At 39.0% G+C, this 23,658-nt stretch overlaps 3 protein-coding genes across 10 annotated transcripts in view; 2 read left to right on the top strand and 1 right to left on the bottom strand.

Annotated features, from left to right (window-relative positions):
• Positions 1-11,253, bottom strand: part of cobl (cordon-bleu WH2 repeat protein) — a 58,870-nt gene extending 47,617 nt beyond the window's left edge. For 7 of the 8 annotated variants that reach the window (XM_074654243.1, XM_074654250.1, XM_074654248.1 and 4 more), the window contains exons 1-2: positions 11,127-11,253; positions 10,727-10,852 (exon numbers count right to left, since the gene is read on the bottom strand). In XM_074654243.1, coding sequence (XP_074510344.1) covers positions 10,727-10,755 — 29 coding nt within the window. In that variant the 5' untranslated portion in view covers positions 10,756-10,852; positions 11,127-11,253. The remainder of the gene's footprint in view (positions 1-10,726; positions 10,853-11,126) is intronic. The other variant, XM_074654244.1, reaches the window with a different exon arrangement.
• A 2,771-nt stretch (positions 11,254-14,024) lies between these two features.
• On the top strand, positions 14,025-18,648 carry LOC141779423 (C-C chemokine receptor type 5-like). The gene is made up of 3 exons (XM_074654242.1): positions 14,025-14,327; positions 16,296-16,448; positions 16,576-18,648. The coding sequence occupies exons 1-3, from the start codon at positions 14,321-14,323 to the stop codon at positions 17,472-17,474; spliced, it is 1,059 nt and encodes a 352-aa protein (XP_074510343.1). The 5' UTR covers positions 14,025-14,320; the 3' UTR covers positions 17,475-18,648.
• Positions 18,649-19,370: 722 nt separating this feature from the next.
• LOC141779422 (C-C chemokine receptor type 5-like) lies at positions 19,371-23,621 on the top strand. The gene is made up of 3 exons (XM_074654241.1): positions 19,371-19,511; positions 21,499-21,651; positions 21,779-23,621. The coding sequence occupies exons 1-3, from the start codon at positions 19,505-19,507 to the stop codon at positions 22,675-22,677; spliced, it is 1,059 nt and encodes a 352-aa protein (XP_074510342.1). The 5' UTR covers positions 19,371-19,504; the 3' UTR covers positions 22,678-23,621.
• Positions 23,622-23,658: the final 37 nt, after the last annotated feature.

Raw genomic sequence — 23,658 nt, 5'->3', positions numbered from 1 at the left:
CATTCTGGAAGGTCTTATAAAAAATAACGGAATATATTAGTTTATGCTCTGAACTGTGCTCTGTCAGCATATCTCCCACCAAAACTAATTCCATTTACAAGAGGTCCGTTTTTTGTTTTTTTTGTTAAGAACTATTTTCTGCTTTGCCTACTGCCTTCTAATATTCCATTGAGCCTTAAAACTAATTTAATTATTGTGTGTTTATGATATTTTACTCACTTTTGAGGCTCCAGTCAGCAATTCCAATATGTCAGTCAGTCTGTTACTGATAACTACATTGCAATGGCATAGAATGCTACAAATGGGACTGCATGAGAAAAACAGAGACAGACAGACTAGTCCACTCCAAACAACAAATTCTGTTGTGGATGTGAGTAAATTAAACTATGATTTAAGGCAGCAGACAGAGCCAAACTGACTCATGAAGTCAGTAAGTCAGCCAGAGAGACAGTAACTAAGATAAGCAGACAGCCAGACGTGTCCCCAGTAGTGTCAGACAATAGGATCACTAAAACAATGAGCCACTATCCTCTAATGAAGACAACCAACTGGGAATGGAGCACAATAATTGGCCAAAAACACACTAGCACTGACTGACCTGCATTCACTATGACACGTTTTTTGTATTCTGAGAATGTAAACAATGGATGACACCAAAACGCTATGGAATATAATAAGGATTGTTGTAAAAAAATACATGTAACCAGTTACATTGTTTGTTTGAGTAACATAAACACTGTATAAGACAAGCCATCAACTGCACTGTCAAGTAAAAGACTCTACCAAAGGCTGGCTGTCTTCAACACACACAAACACAGGCCACATTATTACCTAACCTTTTCTAAAAGCTAGGAGAAAATTGGTGTTACAGATCTATTCTGTCCTGTCAAACAGATGTCCAGCAGCTATGTAATTAAAGCAGCAATTGGCGTGTATATTCCTAAAACTTTGTATTTAGCCTTGTGGAACTTTACTGAGCATCTAATACCTGCATGAGATGATTCTGTTTGAAGACACACAATTGAGTTTATGTAGCTCTACAAAGAAACCTTTCATTTCCTGTCAATGGTTTTAAAGACAGTTTGAGAACAAAAAAAGGCAGCAGTGGCTCAGTTGTTAGAGGGGGTTGGCTATCAAGCAAGGTTGATGGTCTGATCGCAGTAATGGTGGTTAGATCCCTGAGTCTATAGAGAGAGAGTAAATTCAAAGCAATACTGAAAAAACAATTTGATTTTAAAAGATTATATCTTGATTCTGTCACACTGCTGAATGATTACAAAAAGATATACAACATGCCCTCTATTCATGATCATGCGATACCTTAAAAACAGAATATTACTTGGGAGACGCATCAGTGGAAACATCCACATTGTAAGCATGTTTTACCCCCCTCGCCCCGAGTGCCACTTCAAGACCACACCCACCCACTTGCATGGAAGCACACACACTTGTCTGTGCGCACACTTGAGTTTTAACCTCCCGTTGTGCATTAGAGACACAGTGTGAATGATACACATCCTGGACCCTGAGCCACTCACTCGACACTCCCATACACTGTCCTGCTACCTAGCCGGCATACCCCTTGGGTGTCATGGTGTCCCCATGGCAACCTATATTTATACCACTTGACTGCGGAAGAGTGCAGGCCTCAGTTTAGTAGCAGCTGTCGATTTTGGATGCGTGTACACAGTGACCCAAGGAAAGAGAAGCAGAAATGAGCAGGGTCAGAAAGCATAGGGAAAGACAGAGAGAGTGTGAAAGACTGGGTTGAGTATTGTGTACTGTATTGAGAGTATATTAGCCGAGTAAAGCATCTGTTTACAGTTGCTAAGCACACAACTTCCTAAGTCAGCATATGCCTTGTCATGCTCATATTACCAGCCATGTGGTTAAAAACCCCACCCCACTGCAATATCAAGTAAACTGGCTCAATGATAATGATGGTCTGACCCTCTGTATTCACACTAGAGGGATGGCAGAGAAGACAAGATGACATTACACAGGTAACCATAGGGCTTTGTTTGTTTGTATCAATGGAGATACAGTTAGGCAGCTTTAAAAAGGCTGACATGTTTATATAAAGTCCCAGCATTTAAAATCAGAATATTACTCTTGAAATGGTTTATCAGGTTGCATGTATACAAGTTTACCTGGTTATCAAGTGACGACTTCTCTACCACTATTAAAAACAACCAGGTTAGAGCAATCTGTTCAACGCGAGTGCAGAGTCAGTAACAGTAACATAATAACCCAAGGGAGATAAAAAGACAACACCACACCTCAGGTGCTAAATGAATTGTTACTCATTGGGATCAATTAGGTTGCTTACACTCCCAACAGTTATTTGAAGGGTTTGCATTGATGTATTGCTGCAATGACCTCAGGTTGAGTCAGCAACCGGTGAGGAGTATCTGTTTCACACCTACTTGAGAGAAATCCACTTGCTGTTAACAGCACCCCGCCCTATCCTCTCCTCTATCGACATTATCGTCATCTTGTCCTCTTGTGACCAGTGACACAGAGGCACGCTGTGACAGTTTTACACGAGACATGTTCCAAGATAACAATAATTTTCCCAAAATAGGAGCAGGAAGCCAACTCGTCATTCTGTCTGAACAGCTAGGGGGAAAAAAATGTGTCTATCTTCCCTTTGGAGACTTTATGATTGACACTTCTGTAGACAACATGTCAGTTAACATGTCAGTTGTTTCAAGCCATTTAGCCTATTTCATCTCATTCATCTCCAGCCATCCTTTAATGGCATAGTTTCAGCTGGGAGATCAGCTGTTCTAGCGGTGGAGCATCATAAAAACACTTCATTCAAACTCAACAGTAACATAATAGAACTCACCAAGGTCGTCTTGGTTAGTCCTTCCAACAATCACCAACTCTGGTTCAGTCGGCCACCCACTTCTAAATCCCCTCTGATGCACGTTTTCATTAAGCATTGTTTCAGGGAGCTATAACATTAGGTAACTGGAGGCAACCGTCACTATGCTAAAATGCTAACATAACTCTCCAGGGATCGAACCTGTTTTTCTCGTTTTGGCGATCTGACCGGTGACAACACATTAGTTACGATTGTAAGGACTATGGCTGCCAAATATATGCCAAATTGTAATCATATGGGTTATTGTTGTTCGGATGATTAAGCTAAGACAGCTAATATGAGCTAACGTCAGTTGTCAGTTGTTGTCACAGTAAATATTCACTTATTCTGCAGCGTGATGGAGACACTAGTGTCAAACTCAGCCATTTATCTGTTTTTTTTCCACACTAACTGGCAACTGGATCGCTGACGACAGAGATACCACGTGATACTAACGTCTTGTTACTATGGGCTCACAAGCCTTGTTAGAAGTGAGAGATATGTGAGATACGTCAGATATGTGCATATGACTGGAGCACAGCCAATGGGAACGCTCTCTCAATGGAATGACCTGTGATTGGTCAAATTCTCCAGTCGCGGGCTAGATTTTTTAAAGCCTGAAAACAGAGCAATGATGCGGTGCAGACGTCTAGTTATCTCTCAGAACACTTGAATTATAATATACAGCTGAAAGGTTATTATGGAATTTTTGCCCAATGATGCCAAATATATACTGCCTACTGCCACTTTAACTAGAGGTCTTGATCCTCTGACATTTCAAATCATCTCTAAAACCTTTATGTCAAAGCTAGATCCCAGTGTCCCGGTGTTTCCTAATTAAAATACATATTCTAACTTAGACTGAATCTCATATGGGTAGATAAATCAATCAATTATTGACTCACATAAGCATTTACTGCACAAGTATTGTTTTTTATGGGTGATACAAGATACGAGTTGTGCACTGCGCACCAGCTCAAGCAGACACAAAGCTTGAGGGTGGCAAACAGGCCCTCAGCAGAGGAAGAACAGAGGGGAAAAGGCGAGGAGGGATAATGAAGGTTGGTAAGAGGGAGGGATGAGGGAATCTCAGGTGGCACAAAGCCCCATATGGCCGCAGAGCAACAAGAAAGGGAATAGAAAAGGGTAGGTGGGTGGAGTCCAACATCAGAGAAGAAAGGACGGAGGGATGGAATGTAGAAACGTAACAGCAGGAAATAATAATTAGTCTGTTCTCTCTATTCCCTAAGCTGCTTGTTCAATTAGAGAGAGCTCCTGCTGGAGAAACAAGAAGAAAAACACTTATGTTACCAATAGTGTTGGTCTTTAGCAGACTTTTTAGCATTCATTGAAGCCCTTTAACAGAAAGACAGCCATGCCACCATCATTTCTTCCTGTGTATTATTAATACGGTGGCACAAAGTGTTTATACTCTGTTATCTCTATAATCAAGACAGCAGTTTAAAGGGTTAAACACATGCAAAACCATCGCAACGTGTGCAAGAGAAAGAGCACTCAGCCACCTCCGCCTTATCAGGCGATACCACTGCTATGGCACGTCAGTTGGTGTTGGAGGAGTCCGTCCAATCTATGCACACACACATGCAGTCCGTCTGTCTTCCTCTCTGACAAACCCACATACCGCAGTGACTAACATACGAGTGCAGGCTTCCAGAAATAAATCTGAGCAGCCCATAACAGCTGCATAATAAGAGTACAGGCAGATGTACTGTACTGCAGATACTTGAGACTGGCACACAGGCATACTTTGTTGTTAAAGGTGTCTGCCAAAGCTTTCTTTCACCAAAGGACAGAGGTTGGTAAACAGCAGAAAATAGGTTGGATAATGTAGTGCGGCCTAAGGTGCACACAGCGATCTATAAATACAGCCAGTCTGGATGTCTCAAATGTTTCCGATGTATCATGGCATGGCTTTGGAGTAAATACATTCAGAGAGCCTGTACTGCTTTGATGTGTGCACACTAGACGTTGCTGTAACGACATACACATTAATTAAAGATGAGTAAGTTCTCATAAAATGTGAACAAGGGTAGCACTTAATTAAGAAGGTAACTACTTTATCTCATGTGTTCAGCGTGTTCAGAGGACTACATGGAACAAAGTTTAACAACCATAAGCTTTATCAGTCAGTCCCGTGCTATATTTCCACCATACACATACACATAAATTGAGCAAAGGTTATAGTGTATACTTTTGATCTAATAGGTTCAGTGTGTACTTTGGTCAAGCTTCTATCGGGCTGCAGAATAAGCCTGTGGAAGCACTGCATCCACACCCTCTCTATTTAAAACAGGACAGCCTGTGAAGTGAATGCAGATACTACCGGATACATGCTGTACCGCCGCCAACAACGCACTCTCTTGCCTATCTCATTTTTCACAGGAGTTAAATTTAACCCATCATAAACATAACCCCTACATATCCAGATGTGACCACATACACTAAAACATTTCCCTGTTTGCTAAAAGTAAATACAGTAGAGCCCTCAAGTGAGAGAGAAAAAAAGAGGGAGCTCCCTTAGTCAGCAGGGCTGAGCTCGTGGCTGACCACATGGATCTTAAACCTCTAAATAGAGCAGATTTTGTGAAGGATAGGGTGGGGAGCTTGTGTCTGCATCTGTCTCAACATCTCACATCATTTGAGACCCCAGCAGGGAAAAGGCACAGCACTAAGAGATAACATCATCTTTAATAACTAATCTCTCTCTGAGAGTATTTTAAGAAACTCTATGGGCTGACTGACACACATGGCATTCAAATACTATGCAAAGGGTTGGACTGACATTTTAGTCCAGTGGGCACAGCTTCAAATTAATGAGCATTTACACTGCAGCTAGCAACTGGTGTTGTTATCACTCCATACACAGTGCTCATGACTGCAAACAGGCAAACGGGACAGTTGGAAGCCAATAATTATCTCTGGGTGTGTGCTGAGCTGAGGATAAACGGACAGTTATTTGGAATCCCATACTGTATTTATCTGTAAAATCTGCCAGCTTGGCCTTCCTGTGGGCGAGTTTTAAAACTGAATAGACACAGAAATGAGGCTAAAACAAACACCAGATGCATTTCAAATAAAAATGTGCAACCTACCAACAGTGAGACAGATGGCAGCACAAATTAGGATGTTGAGAGTGGCGAGTTTTTATTTTTTATTTTTCTATACTCTGCACTTCATGAGGCACTTAGAGGCAAAATCTACAGATAAGAAATGTGCCAAGCCTGCGTGGCAACAAAAGTATTTGTGTAGGTCAGGGTGTGGGTGGTTGATCATCACTGGGGACTGAACCATGTGTCCAGAGTAAACTCACAACGTTCTGACGTCACACATGAAAACCGGAAAAAACAGAAAGACTATTAAGCTTAGTAAAACACTTTGAAGATTAAAACAACCACAAGTGAGGGAAGCTGTGAATTTAAATTTTAGAGTTGAGCAGTTTCCTCTTAATTCTCCCACCGTTCATTTATATTAGTCTTTTGCATCCTTACTGCTTCAGTGGGAGTGGATACTAAAGTCAAGAGCATGTACCAAAACCACATTAATCGGAGGCTTGTGGATTTAAGCTCGCTCCAATGCACAAACAAGCATATAGGCAGACACACATACACACCAGGTCCAGACATGTAGAGGAAAACACCAACGTGCTAATTAAGACTGTTGTGTATGCTGCAGACTTTAAGAGAATGGACTATAACCAGGGAATACATTTAGCAACTGCCACCTGCCAAATACAGGGTAAATGTTAGCTGTGGCCAGGTCAAATCCAGTTCACCTGCCACCATGGCAGATAGGTTTTCCTTACATTAAGAAATATCATTTTTAAAAAGCAATTCCTAAATTAAAAATAGTCTGGAATTAAGATTTGATGATCCATATTTCTACTGTCTGGCACCACTGACTCAGTGTTTACAATTCTCCAAAGTGGCAGACAAAGAAATTGTGTGGTCAGTAAAAATGTTCAGTGACCTGCCATAGAGACAGGTGAGGGAAAAAAATGTAATTTCAGACCTGATAATAACTACTAAATGTTATTACCATGCACGATGCTCACACATAGGATCAAAAAATGAACCAGGAGCAGGTTCAAGCCGGAGGCATTTCATGTGCCGCAAATATATTCCAAAAAAAGAGGTTCAGCAAAATCATTTTTAATGACATTAATTTTGCCTCAGGTGTGGAAGCAAGCTGCCAGATCTTGGGCCAGATTTTGGATAATCTTGATCTCAGTGCATTATGGGAAATCAGTACTCATTTAGTCGAGAGGGGAGGAAGTTGCTTTTTGTTTTTTCCATGCTTACTGACAGGCTTATGAAGCTCTGAACTATGGCTTAAATCAGGCTTCCTTTCCACCAGTCCGTCCTGAAGTACACACTCAGGCTTTCTAAACACAGACACACATTCACACACACACACACACACACACACACACACAGCTCAGATTTCAATTGCCAGGTACAAACGAATTTCACTTCCCTCAAAAGAGCAGTCTCTTCCTTCCTCATTTGTCTGCTTACTGACCGCACTGTGTGTGTGTGTGTGTGTGTGTGTGTGTGTGTGTGTTGATGTTGTTTTATGAGCTGCGTTTCATTAGGACTGGGCTATGTAGTAAAGCAGCTACTCCCTGTTTGATGACGAAAGAGAGATCGCGACACAAAGGGAGTTGTCATGGTAATTTATATGGACAGAAATGTCACACACTGACCGGATAAAAGGGCATTTTGGGTCCACTGCCAGCCGACTCTGTGACCGGCCTACTTTGTAATTTGGCCAAAAAGCTCTCGAGTGTCTCAAATCGCTGTATTTAAGAGTATCTGGTTAAAGGGACCTTTACTTGAAAGATCAGAGGAGAAATAGACCGAGCCTTAACGCAACTCATCAACACTCTATCAAACAGTATCACACCCTACTCAGGTTACCGCTGAAGAACTCCCATGTTTTCCTGTATAACAGGTGATGTCGAGCCTTCACCACACACCTATATGGAGTAGTTTAGAGGGTCCTGAAGAGCTGATGCATGATAGATAAAAGGTGTGAGGCCTCTAAAATGACAGCAGGACACACAGAAACCCCATCTCTCTCTTTAAACAATAATTACAAGGCTGACTTAAGAATTGATTAAGTCAGCAACATTTGGCTCTATTACACAATTATGCTGATCCACGATCATACCTGGTCAAGTGAGCTACTCACAAAGACACCAAAACTCTAATTTGAATTTACTCATAAAGATTCCTGATAAAACTAGGAATGCACCGATACCGATACCGGATTGGATATCAGGCTGATACTGATTCAAATAGCTGGACCGGATATCGGTGACAATGGGGCCGATCTATTCAATTCAATTTTAAGTTTATATACTTTATACATTATATACTGGAATTTTAATTCCTGTTTTAGTTTTGACCAATTTGTTGCTGCATTAAAAAGGTTTACAGTTAAATTGTAATTCCTGTTAATTTTGAAGATTGTTTACCAAGTTGCTGGTGTACGATTTATGATTATAATAATAAAGAACCATTAAATACATTTATATCTATGTAGTTATTGGTCACATTTTGTTTTACAGAGTTAGGAAAGCAATGTCTAAGTCAAGCCTGATGTTGCCTTACACATACAAGAATGATCCCAGTCACTTCCACACAGTGAGGGATACAGCTTATTAATTAAACACTGGTATTGGATCGGTATTCTGTATCAGATCGGTACTCTGTATCAGATCGGTACTCTGTATCGGCCGATACCCAAAGCCCAGGTATTGCTATCGAGACTAAAAAAGTCAGATCGGTGCATCTTTAGATAAAAAACAGGCAAAACCAAGTTCAAATATGTCCATTGTAATAACAAATTATTAAAAATTGAGGCCACTGAAGGCTATAGTGTCCTCTTTTATCTCATACCCTTCAATCAATGAGACATTTTGAAATATAATCAGATAAGTTAACACCAACTTAACTCATTTTTAACTGTAAACTAACCAAGAGCTGTTTACCTCCAACATAAAAGTGCAATGAATGAATGGACACTGTTCTCAACAGTATATTTTGGCATTCAATTTCACAGTCAGTGATGATGCGAGGTTATTTGTTGATGTGATCAGGTGGTGTTTCTCCATACGGTCCATACACAGCATGTACTAAAAAGTGGGATTAATGGAAAAACCATCACTACTGTACCATATTGTCCTCCATACACAGCTGATGTTGTGATGAAAGGACCAAAGAGCACAGGCTCCAGCCACACCCCAAACAACACAATTAAAAACCCATTGTGGACAGCACCTACAGTTGTTGCTGTTGTTGTTCAACCAGTAAAAGGCCATCATGACAGTTTCTCTCCGCTAACAACCAACTGTACTGTTTGTTGCACTATGCTTTTGCTCCAGAGCTGTTCACACTTATTGTCTGTGAGTGGCAGAGAGAGAGAGAGACAGTAGGCAAATGGTGAGCAGGCTGATCTGGCTGCTGGAAGCCTCTCTGTGTTGCCAGTACTGACTATAGGCTACAAATGCTTTTTAAGTGTTTGTCACGGGGCCCGAAATAATTCTGCAGTTGCTTTATTGAGCATAAATACTTATACTGTCATCAAGAAAAACACTTCATTTTTTTCTAATATATAGTATTTTCTATTATATAGTATGTCATTGCACACTTTGCTATTGTATATAGTATGTTATTGTTATTCTTAGTTCATATGTTCTATTTTCTAAGCTAGTTGTAGTAGTTTGGTATATTCATAGTGTATTCTGATATATTATTTATATATTTAGATAGATAGATAGATAGATAGATAGATAGATAGATAGTAACTCTATTGATCCCGCGGGAAATTCAAGTTTCCAGCATCACAGTTCCATAGTGCAAAACATGTTTGTAAAAAGGCGGTAAAAAAGTTAGTAGTGCAAAGTACAAAAAAATATACCAGATATAAAAATACAAGGAGATGAAGAAAACTGTTAAAACTGAATATAGTGCAGGGTAACAGCTGTTATACACGACTATTACAAAAGTGTATATAGTGTGTATACTATAGATATTATTTCTAGTGTTGATATGTACAGTATATTTATTGTATATTTACTGTTCCTGTGCATTGTCTGGATAACCTGCTACTGTAACACATGAATTTCCCAATTTGGGATCAATAAGGAAATCTATCTATCTATCTATCTATCTATCTATCTATCTATCTATCTATCTATCTATCCATCCACCCATCCATCCATCCATCTATCTATCTAACCCTAGCCATCCATCTATCATCCATCCATCCATCCATCCATCCATCCATCTATCTATCCATCCATCTATCCATCCATCTATCTATCCATCCATCTATCCATCCATCTATCCATCCATCTATCTATCCATCCATCTATCCATCCATCTATCTATCCATCTATCTATCCATCCATCTACCTATCCATCCACCTATCTACGTATCTATCAATCCATCCATCTATCTAGTGGTTACTCACAAATATGATCGTATACGTATCACAAGTATAGGTCCCCCTTGATGTGATGAAGTGCACACAGTGGCAGTGTATACTAACCACCATGTAAAGGAGACACATGGAACCGTTACATTTGCGCATAGTCTTTTAGAAGCCAAGCCCATTAGTTTTGCTGAAATAAACCATGTTTTTTTTAGTTTTGCTGAAATAAAATGATCTAGAAAGTTCGTTTCAAGTTTTGCAGCCAGTCAGAGGAATAATATAAAAGTCTGTACTTGTATGTGAAGGACTTAATATAAATGTAGAAGTGTTTGATAAGTCTGTGTGAAGGACTTAATATAAATGTAGAAGTGTTTGATAAGTCTGTGTGAAGGACTTACCCCAGAGGCGGTTTGGAGGACTCAGTCATCGCAGTGATTATGATCAGACTGATCCAAATGAAGCTGGGCTCCCTAAAGATCCGCTGTTGCTCTTAAACTCGCTGGATATCCATTTGTTGCTCTCACCTGCGAGTTAGTTAGCACATCAAACTTCAATTAATGAGCTGCCGTCGTGTTTTCTGACATATCTCAACCAATAAAACGAGTTGTTTTTGTCAAGAACAGACCAACTGTGTGTTTCTATTAACAGGTCCAACTAGTGACAGTCAGCGCGCAGAGATGATGACAGTCAGTCAGCTTCAGTGACCTGAAGCACAAAGCCCGCAAAGTGTCTGTCGTGAATGCTAAACTACGACACAGTACTAAAAATAAATGTTCGCTAGTTAAAAGTCCAACTTACTTTAGTCTAAACTGTGTTACGGACTCATTATTAATGGACTGAGTTACTTGTTAAATCCACTTGATATATCTTCGTAGTTCTCCCGGCTGATTTTCTCTTGAGCGTTGTCAAGGCAACTGAATGTATAAGTTGAACTTCCGGGAATGACGTTTCAAAATAAGAGTTCATAAACGAAATCGCATTTCAAGAAGATTCTTTTCTTTTTTTCCCTTTTCTGTCTAAACCAGGGGTCGGGAACCTTTACTATCAAAAGAGCCATTTTAGACAAAAAAATTTAAATAAAATCTGTCTGGAGCCGCAAAACATTTGAGCATTGGGATGAAGGTAACACAGTTTATAGTTTAAGTATATAGTATATAAGTCTAATGCAGTGAGGGACCAAATGTAAATGCACTACGGAGTATTAGGGCCACATTGAGGGGAAAAAATCGGAGATTTCCAGAATACAGTCATATTATTACGAGAAAAAAGTTGTAACATTACGAAAATAAAGTCATAACTTTACGAGAAAAAATGTCGTAATATTACGAGAATAAAGTCATAACTTTACGAGAATAAAGTCATAACTTTACGAGAAAAAAGTCGTAATATTTCGAGAATCAAGTCATAACTTCACCAGAAAAAAGTCGTAATATTACGAGAATAAAGTCAGAACTTCATGGTAAAAAAAGTCGTAATATTACGAGAATAAAGTCATAACTTTACTAGAAAAAAGTCGTAATATTACGAGAATAATGTAATAACTTTACTAGAAAAAAGTCGTAATATTACGAGAATAAAGTCATAACTTTACGAGGAAAAAAAGTCATAATATTACGAGAATAAAGTCATAACTTTACGAGAGAAAAAGAAAAAACATGTAAAATTACTACTTTATAATATTATGACTTTATTCTCATAATACGTACCATGGACAACAAAAAGAAATAAAAATGAAAATGTAAACAAAAAAACAGTTATTCATTTCCATTTTTAAAAATCCACAGGGAGCCACTGGAGAGGAGCTAAAGAGCTGCATGTGGCTCTGGAGCCGCAGGTTGCAGACCCCTGTTCTAGTTAATCCGTTTACATGACATGATTTCATGTGTGTATACATAACGTGCAAAACATGCAGTTAGTCTAACTGCCTCTATAACGCCTCCCGAGAGCGTCCGCTCTTTTATTTTGAAGGTAATGCTACATGGTTTCCTGTCTCTTGCAGCTGTGTCTAGTCTAACTTGACGCAGCTCTCTAGGCCCGCCTCCTTCAGAAGAGCGCACGTCAATCATCCTCACTGGGAATTCAGTGAGCGCCAGCTGGAGAGCGACAGCACCAATACACACAGAGACACACAGAGACACATGCACATAAAAAGTCCATCAAATCAGGCTTCAGGGCTGGAAATAGATTGATACACATCTAAGTTAAGAGACATTGTTGTTGTTGTTGTTGTTGTTAGTATTATTAGTAGGCTACTTAGTAGTACTATCACATCATTCAAATCCCTCTTCAAAACCCACCTGTTCAAACTGGCCTACTCTCTGTAGTGTCCATCAGTTCATCATACGTGTCTGCATAAATGTGTCTCTGTCATGTCCAGTTGTTTTTATCTGTCTATGTTTAATTTTATCTTTGTAAGGTGTCCTTGGGTGTTTTGAAAGGCGCCACCAAATAAAATTTATTATTATTATTGTTATTACTATCATCAAATTTGCCATTTGCACCTATAATAAGTACATTGGAATTCTGAGCAGTTTACACCGAGTCAGCTTTAAGAAAAGAAAAAAAGGTAGAAAAAGGCACAAGGTGATTACAGTACAAAATAAGTAGCACATTCAACTCAACACAATAAATAAATAAATTATTAAAATATAAAACGCCCTAAGTGTAGTCAATAAATAAACTAAACTACCCTCTGCATAGGAACGATACCCCCAGAATACAAATATACATTATATATATGCTCCCTGACCATATTAAAATAACTTGTAGCTCTAAAGAAATATAAAAAAAAAGAAGAAATAATTAATATATTTAAGACAATTACACAGTGGTTGTTGTGGTACTTTGAGTTTAAAGGCCTATACAAGATAACACAAGTTTAAGTCACAATTTAGCTTCTATGCATAATGTCTCATTGAAATTTTATAATGAGAATTCAAATATTTTCTCCCAGCATGCTTTGTGCTCCCTGCACAACTAAGGTCTGATTCTCCACCACTAGAGGTCTCTCTTAGACAACTCTACGACTTTAATGCCATTAACCCATCTGTGCTCTTCAGGGATATTCATATTAGATAGTCAGCAGAGGAAAAAGCACAATGATAATAAGAACTCGAAGAAGAAGAAGAAGAAAAAGAATGTCTCTGTAACAACAACAAATATGTCTAAAATATGACACAGTCACGCAGCATCAAGCCTATATCAATATCATAACACAAATTGCCTTTTGAAAATAATGTCTGGTGTTTTTTTTGCACCAAACAGCAATCTTTGAGCAAACACATTGATAATAATAATAATAATAATGTTCCACTTAATTAAAGCTACAATCTATACTATGATGTAAATGTAGCAAACAAAAGGATCACCCTGTTACCAAAGTTGACAGGAACGTGCATCACTCCCTCGTTGATAGTCATATGCTTTTATAATTATCCTGAACTATGACCAAATTTGTATTATCACTGCTGCAATTGCATTAAAGACAATACAAAGTTGCAAAAAAATAGCTATAATTGTCACTATGATTAGTTGGTAAACCCATTCATGCTTACGTTTCATCAAATACTCAAACTCTTCACTTTTTATATGAATCTATATGATAAAAAATATAGGTTGAGCCCTTAAGATGAAATAATTTTAATGTAGGTGTGAAAGTCTGACATGCTTGTGTCCAAATGAGTATGTGTTTTGGTGTGATGTGGGTGTCTGTTGGGTTATTTTTGGCTCTCTGCTAGATCTCTAGCATGCATTTTGTGAGCCCCTGATAAAGATCTTGAAGTCACATTTAGGGACGTACAGGAAATGACAGCTGCATTTCTGTTTCTCAGGAACTCATTAATAGTGAAATGCAGACTGAAGGACAGTTAGTTCATACATACAGGTGCTCATTGAGGACATTGTGTCCATAAAGATCTGGACAGAGAAATAAGGAGCCTGAAGTCCAGCCACTACCTGACAGGAAAAGGCATCTGAGACACTGAGATATCACCATGTCAGGTGAATGCATTTTGACAGCTGTACATGTTTTGCGTGATGTATATGTGTGTAGATGTGAATGTATTATTGACTTCTTGATGAAATATTTGTGTGATCATTTGTAATGCCCGAGGCTTAATACATTGCTGTCAGTTTTATGTCCATTTTCCACTTAAATGCAAACACTGTAATGCAATACAATTAATCATTTTTGGGGGTTTTCATTTGGAAGTCTTGGGATTACTTTATTTCATCATGTTAAAATTGTGAATGAATGAAGAACTATAGGGTAGCTATTTGTATTCATCGAACACATAGCTTTCAAACATGTATGAACTACAAAACAGAGCAAAACAGTTCAAAGGAATTCAAATCTGCATTACTCAAAATGATATATCCAAAATAAGTGTATATGTGGAACACATCTATGATGATGGACAGTATACAGGCATGCAACCTCATTTGAGCAACTTGACCCCAGTGTTTGCACTGGTGATATACATTCAAGTTCTTTTTCATACAATGTTTAGATTATTTTGTCTACCCCTTGTAGATTAATGTGCATGTGTGACAAATGTAAGGGAGTAAGTTACCTGTGAAGACCAGCAGGGGGAATAATAACCTGCATTATCAATTGACTGTGAGTTTATTCACCCAAATTGCAAATGATCATACTTACTCACTGCATGACAATCCGTGCAGATAGATTTGGTTAATTTTATTTTATCAATTTGGTTTTATTTTGTGATGTCCGTCTCTGATATTTGTGTCCATACACCAACACAGTGGAGTTAAATGGAATTTTGTTCGTGGTGCTCAACAGAATTTAAAAAAAAAAAGACATTTGCAGAAGCCCCGTTTGATGAATAACCACACATTTCACGGTGAACAGCTTTCAACAGAACTATTTCTGCCAAAAAAACGGTCCCTATGAAAACGGCAGAGATGATGTAGCCTTGTTAAAGGCTTGTTAAAGGCTAGCCTTTTTTTTAATGCAAGACAAAAGACAATACGTTAACACAACAACAAGAGGATGATAAGAACAGTGAAGACAGGCCAGTTAGCACATTTCGGTGTGTTTGCGCGATAGCGTGCATACGAGCATGTGCCTTGGGGTGGGGTCTATAGGCTGGATACATGGAGAGAGGAGAGGTTAATAATAAAAAAAATAATATATATATACATACATATACATGCACATATACATATACATATACATACACATACAGCATACACAAATAAATACAAAAATTTTAAAAAAAAATTTAAAAAAATTAGTAAGTAGTTAACTAAGGCTAACTAAGGGGAAGCATAGGGAAGGAAATAACTAAATAAATGAGCAAGGAACATAATTAATTCTAATAATAATTAGACTAATAATAACAGTTATAACAACGATAGAGTCAGGGGCGGCACAGCCCCGTCCACCGATGGCGAGGCACAACAGGGGCACCGTCAGGGACCTCCAGAGCAGGTCAGCAGGGTCAGTTTGGCAGGGTCAACTAGGTTGTTGTTTCATGTTGTACTTATTGATTTGAAGTTGTATTTAAACTAAAAATTGTTAACATCAATTTCATTACAAGTACCACATACAAGTACACGAAATTTGACCTCTGCATTTAACCCATCCTAAGCAGTGAAGAGCAGTGGGCTGCTGTAAAGCGCCCAGGGAGCAAGTTGGGGTTCAGTGTCTCGATCAAGGACACTTCGACAGGAGACGCTGGGGATATAACCCACAACCGTGTGGTTAAAGGGCGACCCGCTCTACCCACTGAGTAACAGCTACCCAACCCATTAATGCCATTTTTCAATGCTCTGAGCACCAAAAACTAAATCCCATTCACATCCACTGACAGCATGTGTTTCCATGCAACCTGCTGGCCCATTAAATGTAGGCCACATGTGCAGGGATCAAATCTAAAATAAGGTTAGATGTTGTAAATCTTGAAATAAAATGTAATATATGTATATGTATATATCTTTCTGCAGATGGAGGAAATGCCACCACCACCAATGATTATGGAGAGTATTATGATGAAGACGGTCCAGGCTTCGCTCCTTACAGCAACACTGATTTGAAGAAATTTGCCCAGGTGTTTCTGCCCACTCTCTATAGTTTGGTTTTCATCCTCGGCTTCATAGGTACGTACGTGTTTGTGTGTGTGTGACAAAGAGAGAGAGAGCGAGTCAGTAAGCGAAACCATTACTTTACATATGATGCATAGCAATCTGACATATTTAACAGGTTTCTTTCCGCCCTACTCTCAAGGCAATGGCCTTGTGGTGTGTGTCCTGGTGAAGCACTGCAACCAGACCAACTTGACAGACATCTGCCTCTTCAACCTGGCTCTCTCAGACCTCCTCTTCGTCCTCACGCTGCCTTTCTACTCTCACTACGCCGTGGTCGGCCAGTGGACTTTAGGAGACTTCATGTGCCGTTTCACCTCTGGCTCCTATAGCATCGGGTTCTTCAGCAGCATCTTCTTTATGGTTGTCATGACGCTGGACCGCTACGTGGTCATCGTGCACACCCACAAGGTGGCACGATATCGCACTCTGAGGACAGGCGTCGCTCTGTCCGTGTTCGTCTGGATGCTGAGCTTGTGTGTCTCTCTGCCGAATGTTATCTTCACAAAGGTGACAAACAAGTCTCACGGGCTGGCTTGTACATTAGACCCGGAAAACGAAGCCTGGAAGCTGTACGACACCTTCACAATATCTGTATTGGGTCTCGTGATCCCCTTGTTGGTGATGATAGTTTGCTACTCCAGGATCATCCCCATACTGTTGAACATGAGGAGTGCAAAGAGGCACCGCGTCGTCAAGCTGATCATCTCCATAGTGGTCGCCTTTTTCTTATTCTGGGCCCCATATAACATTTCCCTTTTCTTGCAGTTTCTGAAATCTAAAGGGATGTTACAGAGCGGTTGTGACGTGGAAAAAGATGTAGAGCTGTCGGTAACAGTGACCGAGACCTTTGCTTACACTCACTGCTGCCTGAACCCCATCATATACGCCTTTGTGGGGCAAAAGTTCATGAAACGAGTCTTGCAGCTGCTGAGGAAATGGATGCACCTTCCCTTCACCAGAGATTGGTCCCATAGCTCACACAGGAAGAGCTCAGCTATGTCCAGGTCCTCTGATGCCACCTCCAGTTTCGTCATGTAGGAGGTGGAGGGCAGATTATGTTATATGGTATGGACATCATATAACATATGACATGTTTTGATTTGGGTAGCCTTGCCACTGTATTGCTGTATTGATGTTGCATGACTTGTTTTGTTCCATTTTCCATCAAATAACAGTGTTAGTCATCAGCACTGTCTGATCTTAAAAAGCTGCCTGTACATGTACATATTATCATCTTTAGACCTGTTGGATTTTATTTGCATTTTGAATTTGCAGTGGAATATTTAGTTTTGACTATAATATGTCAGATGTGTAGAACCATCAAGTGTGATCTGATGAGCATCATCATTTTCTTTATGATCTCAGGTATTTTGTCAATGTCCCCATTTTCCTGCTGAACACCGACTAAAAACCATTGTTGTCACTGTCTATGTTTAATTTTATCTTTGTAAGGTGTCCTTGGGTGTCTTGAAAGGCACCACCAAATAAAATGTATTATTAAAATTATTATTACTATCATCATCATCATCATCATCATCATCATTGTCGTTTCAAGATTCAAGAGTTTTATTTGCCATTTGCACCTATAATAAGTACATTGGAATTCTGAGCAGTTTACACCGAGTCAGCTTTAAGAAAAGAAAAAAGGTAGAAAAAGGCACAAGGTGATTACAGTACAAAATAAGTAGCACATTCAACTCAACACTATAAATAAATAAATTATTAAAATATAAAACGCCCTCAGTGTAGTCAATAAATAAACTAAACTACCCTCTGCATAGGAACGATACCCCCAGAATACAAATATACATTATATATATGCTCCATGACCATATTAAAAGAACTTGTAGCTCTCATAAAAATATTTAAAAAAAAGAAATAATTAATATATTTAAGACAATTACACAGTGGTTGTTGTGGTACTTTGAGTTTAAAGGCCTATACAAGATAACACAAGTTTAAGTCACAATTTAGCTTCTATGCATAATGTCTCATTGGAATTCTATAATGAGAATTCAAATATTTTCTCCGAGCATGCTTTGTGCTCCCTGCACAACTAAGGTCTGATTCTCCACCACTAGAGGTCTCTCTTAGACAACTTTACGACTTTAATGCCATTAACCCATCTGTGCTCTTCAGGGATATTCATATTAGATAGTCAGCAGAGGAAAAAGCACAATGATAATATAAAGAAGAAGAAGACGAAAAAGAATGTCTCTGTAACAACAACAACAAATATGTAGTCTAAAATATGACACAGTCACGCAGCATCAAGCCTATATCAATATCATAACACAAATTGCCTTTTGAAAATAGTGTCTGGTGTTTTTTTACACCAAACAGCAATCTTTGAGCAAACATATTGATAATAATAATACTAATATTCCACTTAATTAAAGCTACAATCTATACTATGATGTAAATGTAGCAAACAAAAGGATCACCCTCTTACCAAAGTTGACAGGAACATGCATCACTCCCTCGTTGATAGTCATTTGCTTTTATAATTATCCTGAACTATGACTACATTTGTATTATCACTGCTGCGATTGCATTAAAGACAATACAAAGTAGCAAAAAAAATAGCTATAATTGTCACTATGATCAGTTGGTAAACCCATTCATGCTTACGTTTCATCAAATACTCAAACTCTTCACTTTTTATATGAATCTATATGATAAAAAATATAGGTTGAGCCCTTAAGATGAAATAATTGTATGTAGGTGTTAAAGTCTGACATGCTTGTGTCCAAATGAGTATGTGTTTTGGTGTGATGTGGGTGTCTGTTGGGTTATTTTTGGCTCTCTGCTAGATATTTAGCATGCATTTTGTGAGCCCCTGATAAAGATCTTGAAGTCACACTTAGGGACGTACAGGAAATGACAGCTGCATTTCTGTTTCTCTGGAACTCTTTAATAGTGAAATGCAGACTGAAGGACAGTTAGTTCATACATACAGGTACTCATTGAGGACATTGTGTCCATAAAGATCTGGACAGAGAAATAAGGAGCCTGAAGTCCAGCCACTACCTGACAGGAAAAGGCATCTGAGACACTGAGATATCACCATGTCAGGTGAATGCATTTTGACAGCTGTACATGTTTTGCGTGATGTATATGTGTGTAGATGTGAATGTATTATTGACTTCTTGATGAAATATTTGTGTGTGATCATTTGTAATGCCCGAGGCTTAATACATTGCTGTCAGTTTTATGTCCATTTTCCACTTAAATGCAAACACTGTAATGCAATGCAATTAATACTTTTTGGGGGTTTTCATTTGGAAGTCCTGGGATTACTTTATTTCATCATGTTAAAATTGTGAATGAATGAAGAACTATAGGGTAGGTATTTGTATTCATCGAACACATAGCTTTCAAACATGTATCAACTACAAAACAGAGCAAAACAGTTCAAAGGAATTCAAATCTGCATTACTCAAAATGATATATCCAAAATAAGTGTATATGTGGAACACATCTATGATGATGGACAGTATACAGGCATGCAACCTCATTTGAGCAACTTGACCCCAGTGTTTGCACTGGTGATATACATTCAAGTTCTTTTTCATACAATGTTTAGATTATTTTGTCTACCCCTTGTAGATTAATGTGCATGTGTGACAAATGTAAGGGAGTAAGTTACCTGTGAAGACCAGCAGGGGGAATAATAACCTGCATTATCAATTGACTGTGAGTTTATTCACCCAAATTAGAAATGATCATACTTACTCACTGTGTGACAATCCGTGCAGATACTTTTGGTTTTGTTTGCAGATAGATTTGGTTAATTTTATTTGATCAATTTGGTTTTATTTTGTGATGTCCGTCTCTGATATTTGTGTCCATACACCAACTCAGTGGAGTTAAATGGAATTTTGTTCGTGGTGCTCAACAGAATTTGAAAAAAAAGACATTTGCAGAAGCCCCGTTTGATGAATAACCACACATTTCACGGTGAACAGCTTTCAACAGAACTATTTCTGCCCAAAAAATTGTCCCTATGAAAACGGCCGAGATGATGTAGCCTTGTTAAAGGCTTGTTAAAGGCTAGCCTTTTTTTTAATGCAAGACAAAAGACAATACGTTAACACAACAACAAGAGGATGATAAGAACAGTGAAGACAGGCCAGTTAGCACATTTCTGTGTTTGTGTGCATACGAGCATGTGCCTTGGGGTGGGGTCTATAGGGTGGATACATGGAGAGAGGAGAGGTTAATAAAAATAAAAAAATAAAAAATAAAAAAAATATTATATAAATACATACATATAAATGCACATATACATATACATATACATACACACACAGCATATACACAAATAAATAAAAAAATAAAAACAAATTAGTAAGTAGTTAACTAAGGCTAACTAAGGGGAAGCATAGGGAAGGAAATAACTAAATAAATGAGCAAGGAACATAATTCATTCTAATAATAATTAGACTAATAATAACAGTTATAACAACGATAGAGTCAGGGGCGGCACAGCCCCGTCCACCGATGGCGAGGCACAACAGGGGCACCGTCAGGGACCTCCAGAGCAGGTCAGCAGGGTCAGTTTGGCAGGGTCAACTAGGTTGTTGTTTCATGTTGTACTTATTGATTTGAAGTTGTATTTAAACTAAAAATTGTTAACATCAATTTCATTACAAGTACCACATACAAGTACACGAAATTTGACCTCTGCATTTAACCCATCCTAAGCAGTGAAGAGCAGTGTGCTGCTGTAAAGCGCCCAGGGAGCAAATTGGGGTTCAGTGTCTCGATCAAGGACACTTCGACAGGAGACGCTGGGGATATAACCCACAACCTTGTGGTTAAAGGGCGACCCGCTCTACCCACTGAGTAACAGCTACCCAACCCATTAATGCCATTTTTCAATGCTCTGAGCACCAAAAACTAAATCCCATTCACATCCACTGACAGCATGTGTTTCCATGCAACCTGCTGGCCCATTTAATGTAGGCCACATGTGCAGGGATCAAATCTAAAATAAGGTTAGATGTTGTAAATCTTGAAATAAAATGTAATATATATATATGTATATATCTTTCTGCAGTTGGATATGATGCCACCACCACCAATGATTATGGAGAGTATTATGGGGAAGAAGGTCTAGGCTTCGCTCCTTGCAGCAACACTGATTTGAAGAAATTTGCCCAGGTGTTTCTGCCCACTCTCTATAGTTTGGTTTTCATCCTCGGCTTCATAGGTACGTACGTGTTTGTGTGTGTGTGACAAAGAGAGAGAGAGAGAGTCAGTAAGCGAAACCATTACTTTACATATGATGCATAGCAATCTGACATATTTAACAGGTTTCTTTCCGCCCTACTCTCAAGGCAATGGCCTTGTGGTGTGTGTCCTGGTGAAGCACCGCAACCAGACCAACTTGACAGACATCTGCCTCTTTAACCTGGCTCTCTCCGACCTCCTCTTCGTCCTCACGCTGCCTTTCTACTCTCACTACGCCGTGGTCGGCCAGTGGACTTTTGGAGACTTCATGTGCCGTTTCACCTCTGGCTCCCATAGCATTGGGTTCTTCAGCAGCATCTTCTTTATGGTTGTCATGACGCTGGACCGCTACGTGGTCATCGTGCACACCCACAAGGTGGCACGACATCGCACTCTGAGGGCAGGCGTCGCTCTGTCCGTGTTCGTCTGGATGCTGAGCTTGTGTGTCTCTCTGCCGAATGTTGTTTTCACAAAGGTGACAAACAAGTCTCACGGGCTGGATTGTACTTACGACCCGGAAAACGAAGCCTGGAAGCTGTACGACACCTTCACAATACATGTACTGGGTCTCGTGATCCCCTTGTTGGTGATGATAGTTTGCTACTCCAGGATCATCCCCATACTGTTGAACATGAGGAGTGCAAAGAAGCACCGCGTCGTCAAGCTGATCATCTCCATAGTGGTTGCCTTTTTCTTATTCTGGGCCCCATTTAACATTTCCCTTTTCTTGCTGTTTCTGAAATCTAAAGGGATGTTACAGAGCAATTGTGACGTGGAAGCAAATGTAAAGCTGTCAGTAACAGTGACCGAGACCTTTGCTTACACTCACTGCTGCCTGAACCCCATCATATACGCCTTTGTGGGGCAAAAGTTCATGAAACGAGTCTTGCAGCTGCTGAGGAAATGGATGCACCTTCCCTTCACCAGAGCTTGGTCCCATAGCTCACACAGGAAGAGCTCAGTTATGTCCAGGTCCTCTGATGCCACCTCCAGTTTCGTCATGTAGGAGGTGGAGGGCAGATTATGTTATATGGTATGGACCTCATATAACATATGACATGTTTTGATTTGGGTAGCCTTGCCACTGTATTGCTGTGTTGATGTTGCATGACTTATTTTGTTCCATTTTCCATCAAATAACAGTGTTAGTCATCAGCACTGTCTGATCTTAAAAAGCTGCCTGTACATGTACATATTATCATCTTTAGACCTGTTGGATTTTATTTGCATTTTGAATTTGCAGTGGAATATTTAGTTTTGACCATAAGATGTCATCAGTTTGATCTGATGAGCATCATCATCTTCTTTATGATCTCAGGTACTTTGTCAATGACCCCATTTTCCTGCTGAACACTGACTGAAACCATGAGGCTCTTGTTTGTAACGGCCTATAACCACAAAGTTTGTTTATCTGTGCCTGATGTGTTGAAAATGTTCACACATTAGTTGACGAGCCTGCAAGTTAAAGAAAAACATTCATGTTGTATGGGAAGGCAGCTATTTTTTTTTAAAAACGAAACTCATTCACAACATGGAACTGTTTTTTGTTTTTTTCACTTTCCTTTTGGAAAAAGTTTGTCATTCAAATGTTTGATGGTGAATCAAAGCCACAAAGTTAAACCAGCACAGAGTTATGTAGCACCTTTGGCAAATTCAAAACATCCTCTTTTATTGTGGATTTAAATCTGTTGATGTGGAACAAAGTTGAACGCATCATACACATCTATAATTTGTCATATTTTCTCCATATTGTTTTATGCCTCACACAGTATATTGCAAATTAGCATTTTTAGCACTAGCATTGTTAGTTTTCTGTTCATTTCGGATGTTATTTACACAAATGTTCATAGATATGCTTAATGCTTCTTTGTTCATGTTCATGTTTATGATTTGTTGTTGTAATGGTTTAGTTTACCAGCAGAGATTATTAAAGTTTTACATTTCTTCTCTTATCTAAGCGTACCAAACAATGATGTTATATTGGGAT

Source organism: Sebastes fasciatus, chromosome 12, assembly GCF_043250625.1.
Source record: "Sebastes fasciatus isolate fSebFas1 chromosome 12, fSebFas1.pri, whole genome shotgun sequence".
Lineage (NCBI taxonomy): Eukaryota > Metazoa > Chordata > Actinopteri > Perciformes > Sebastidae > Sebastes > Sebastes fasciatus.
The sequence above is the reverse complement of the archived record's forward strand: the minus strand, read 5'-3'. Positions and strand labels throughout refer to the sequence as shown.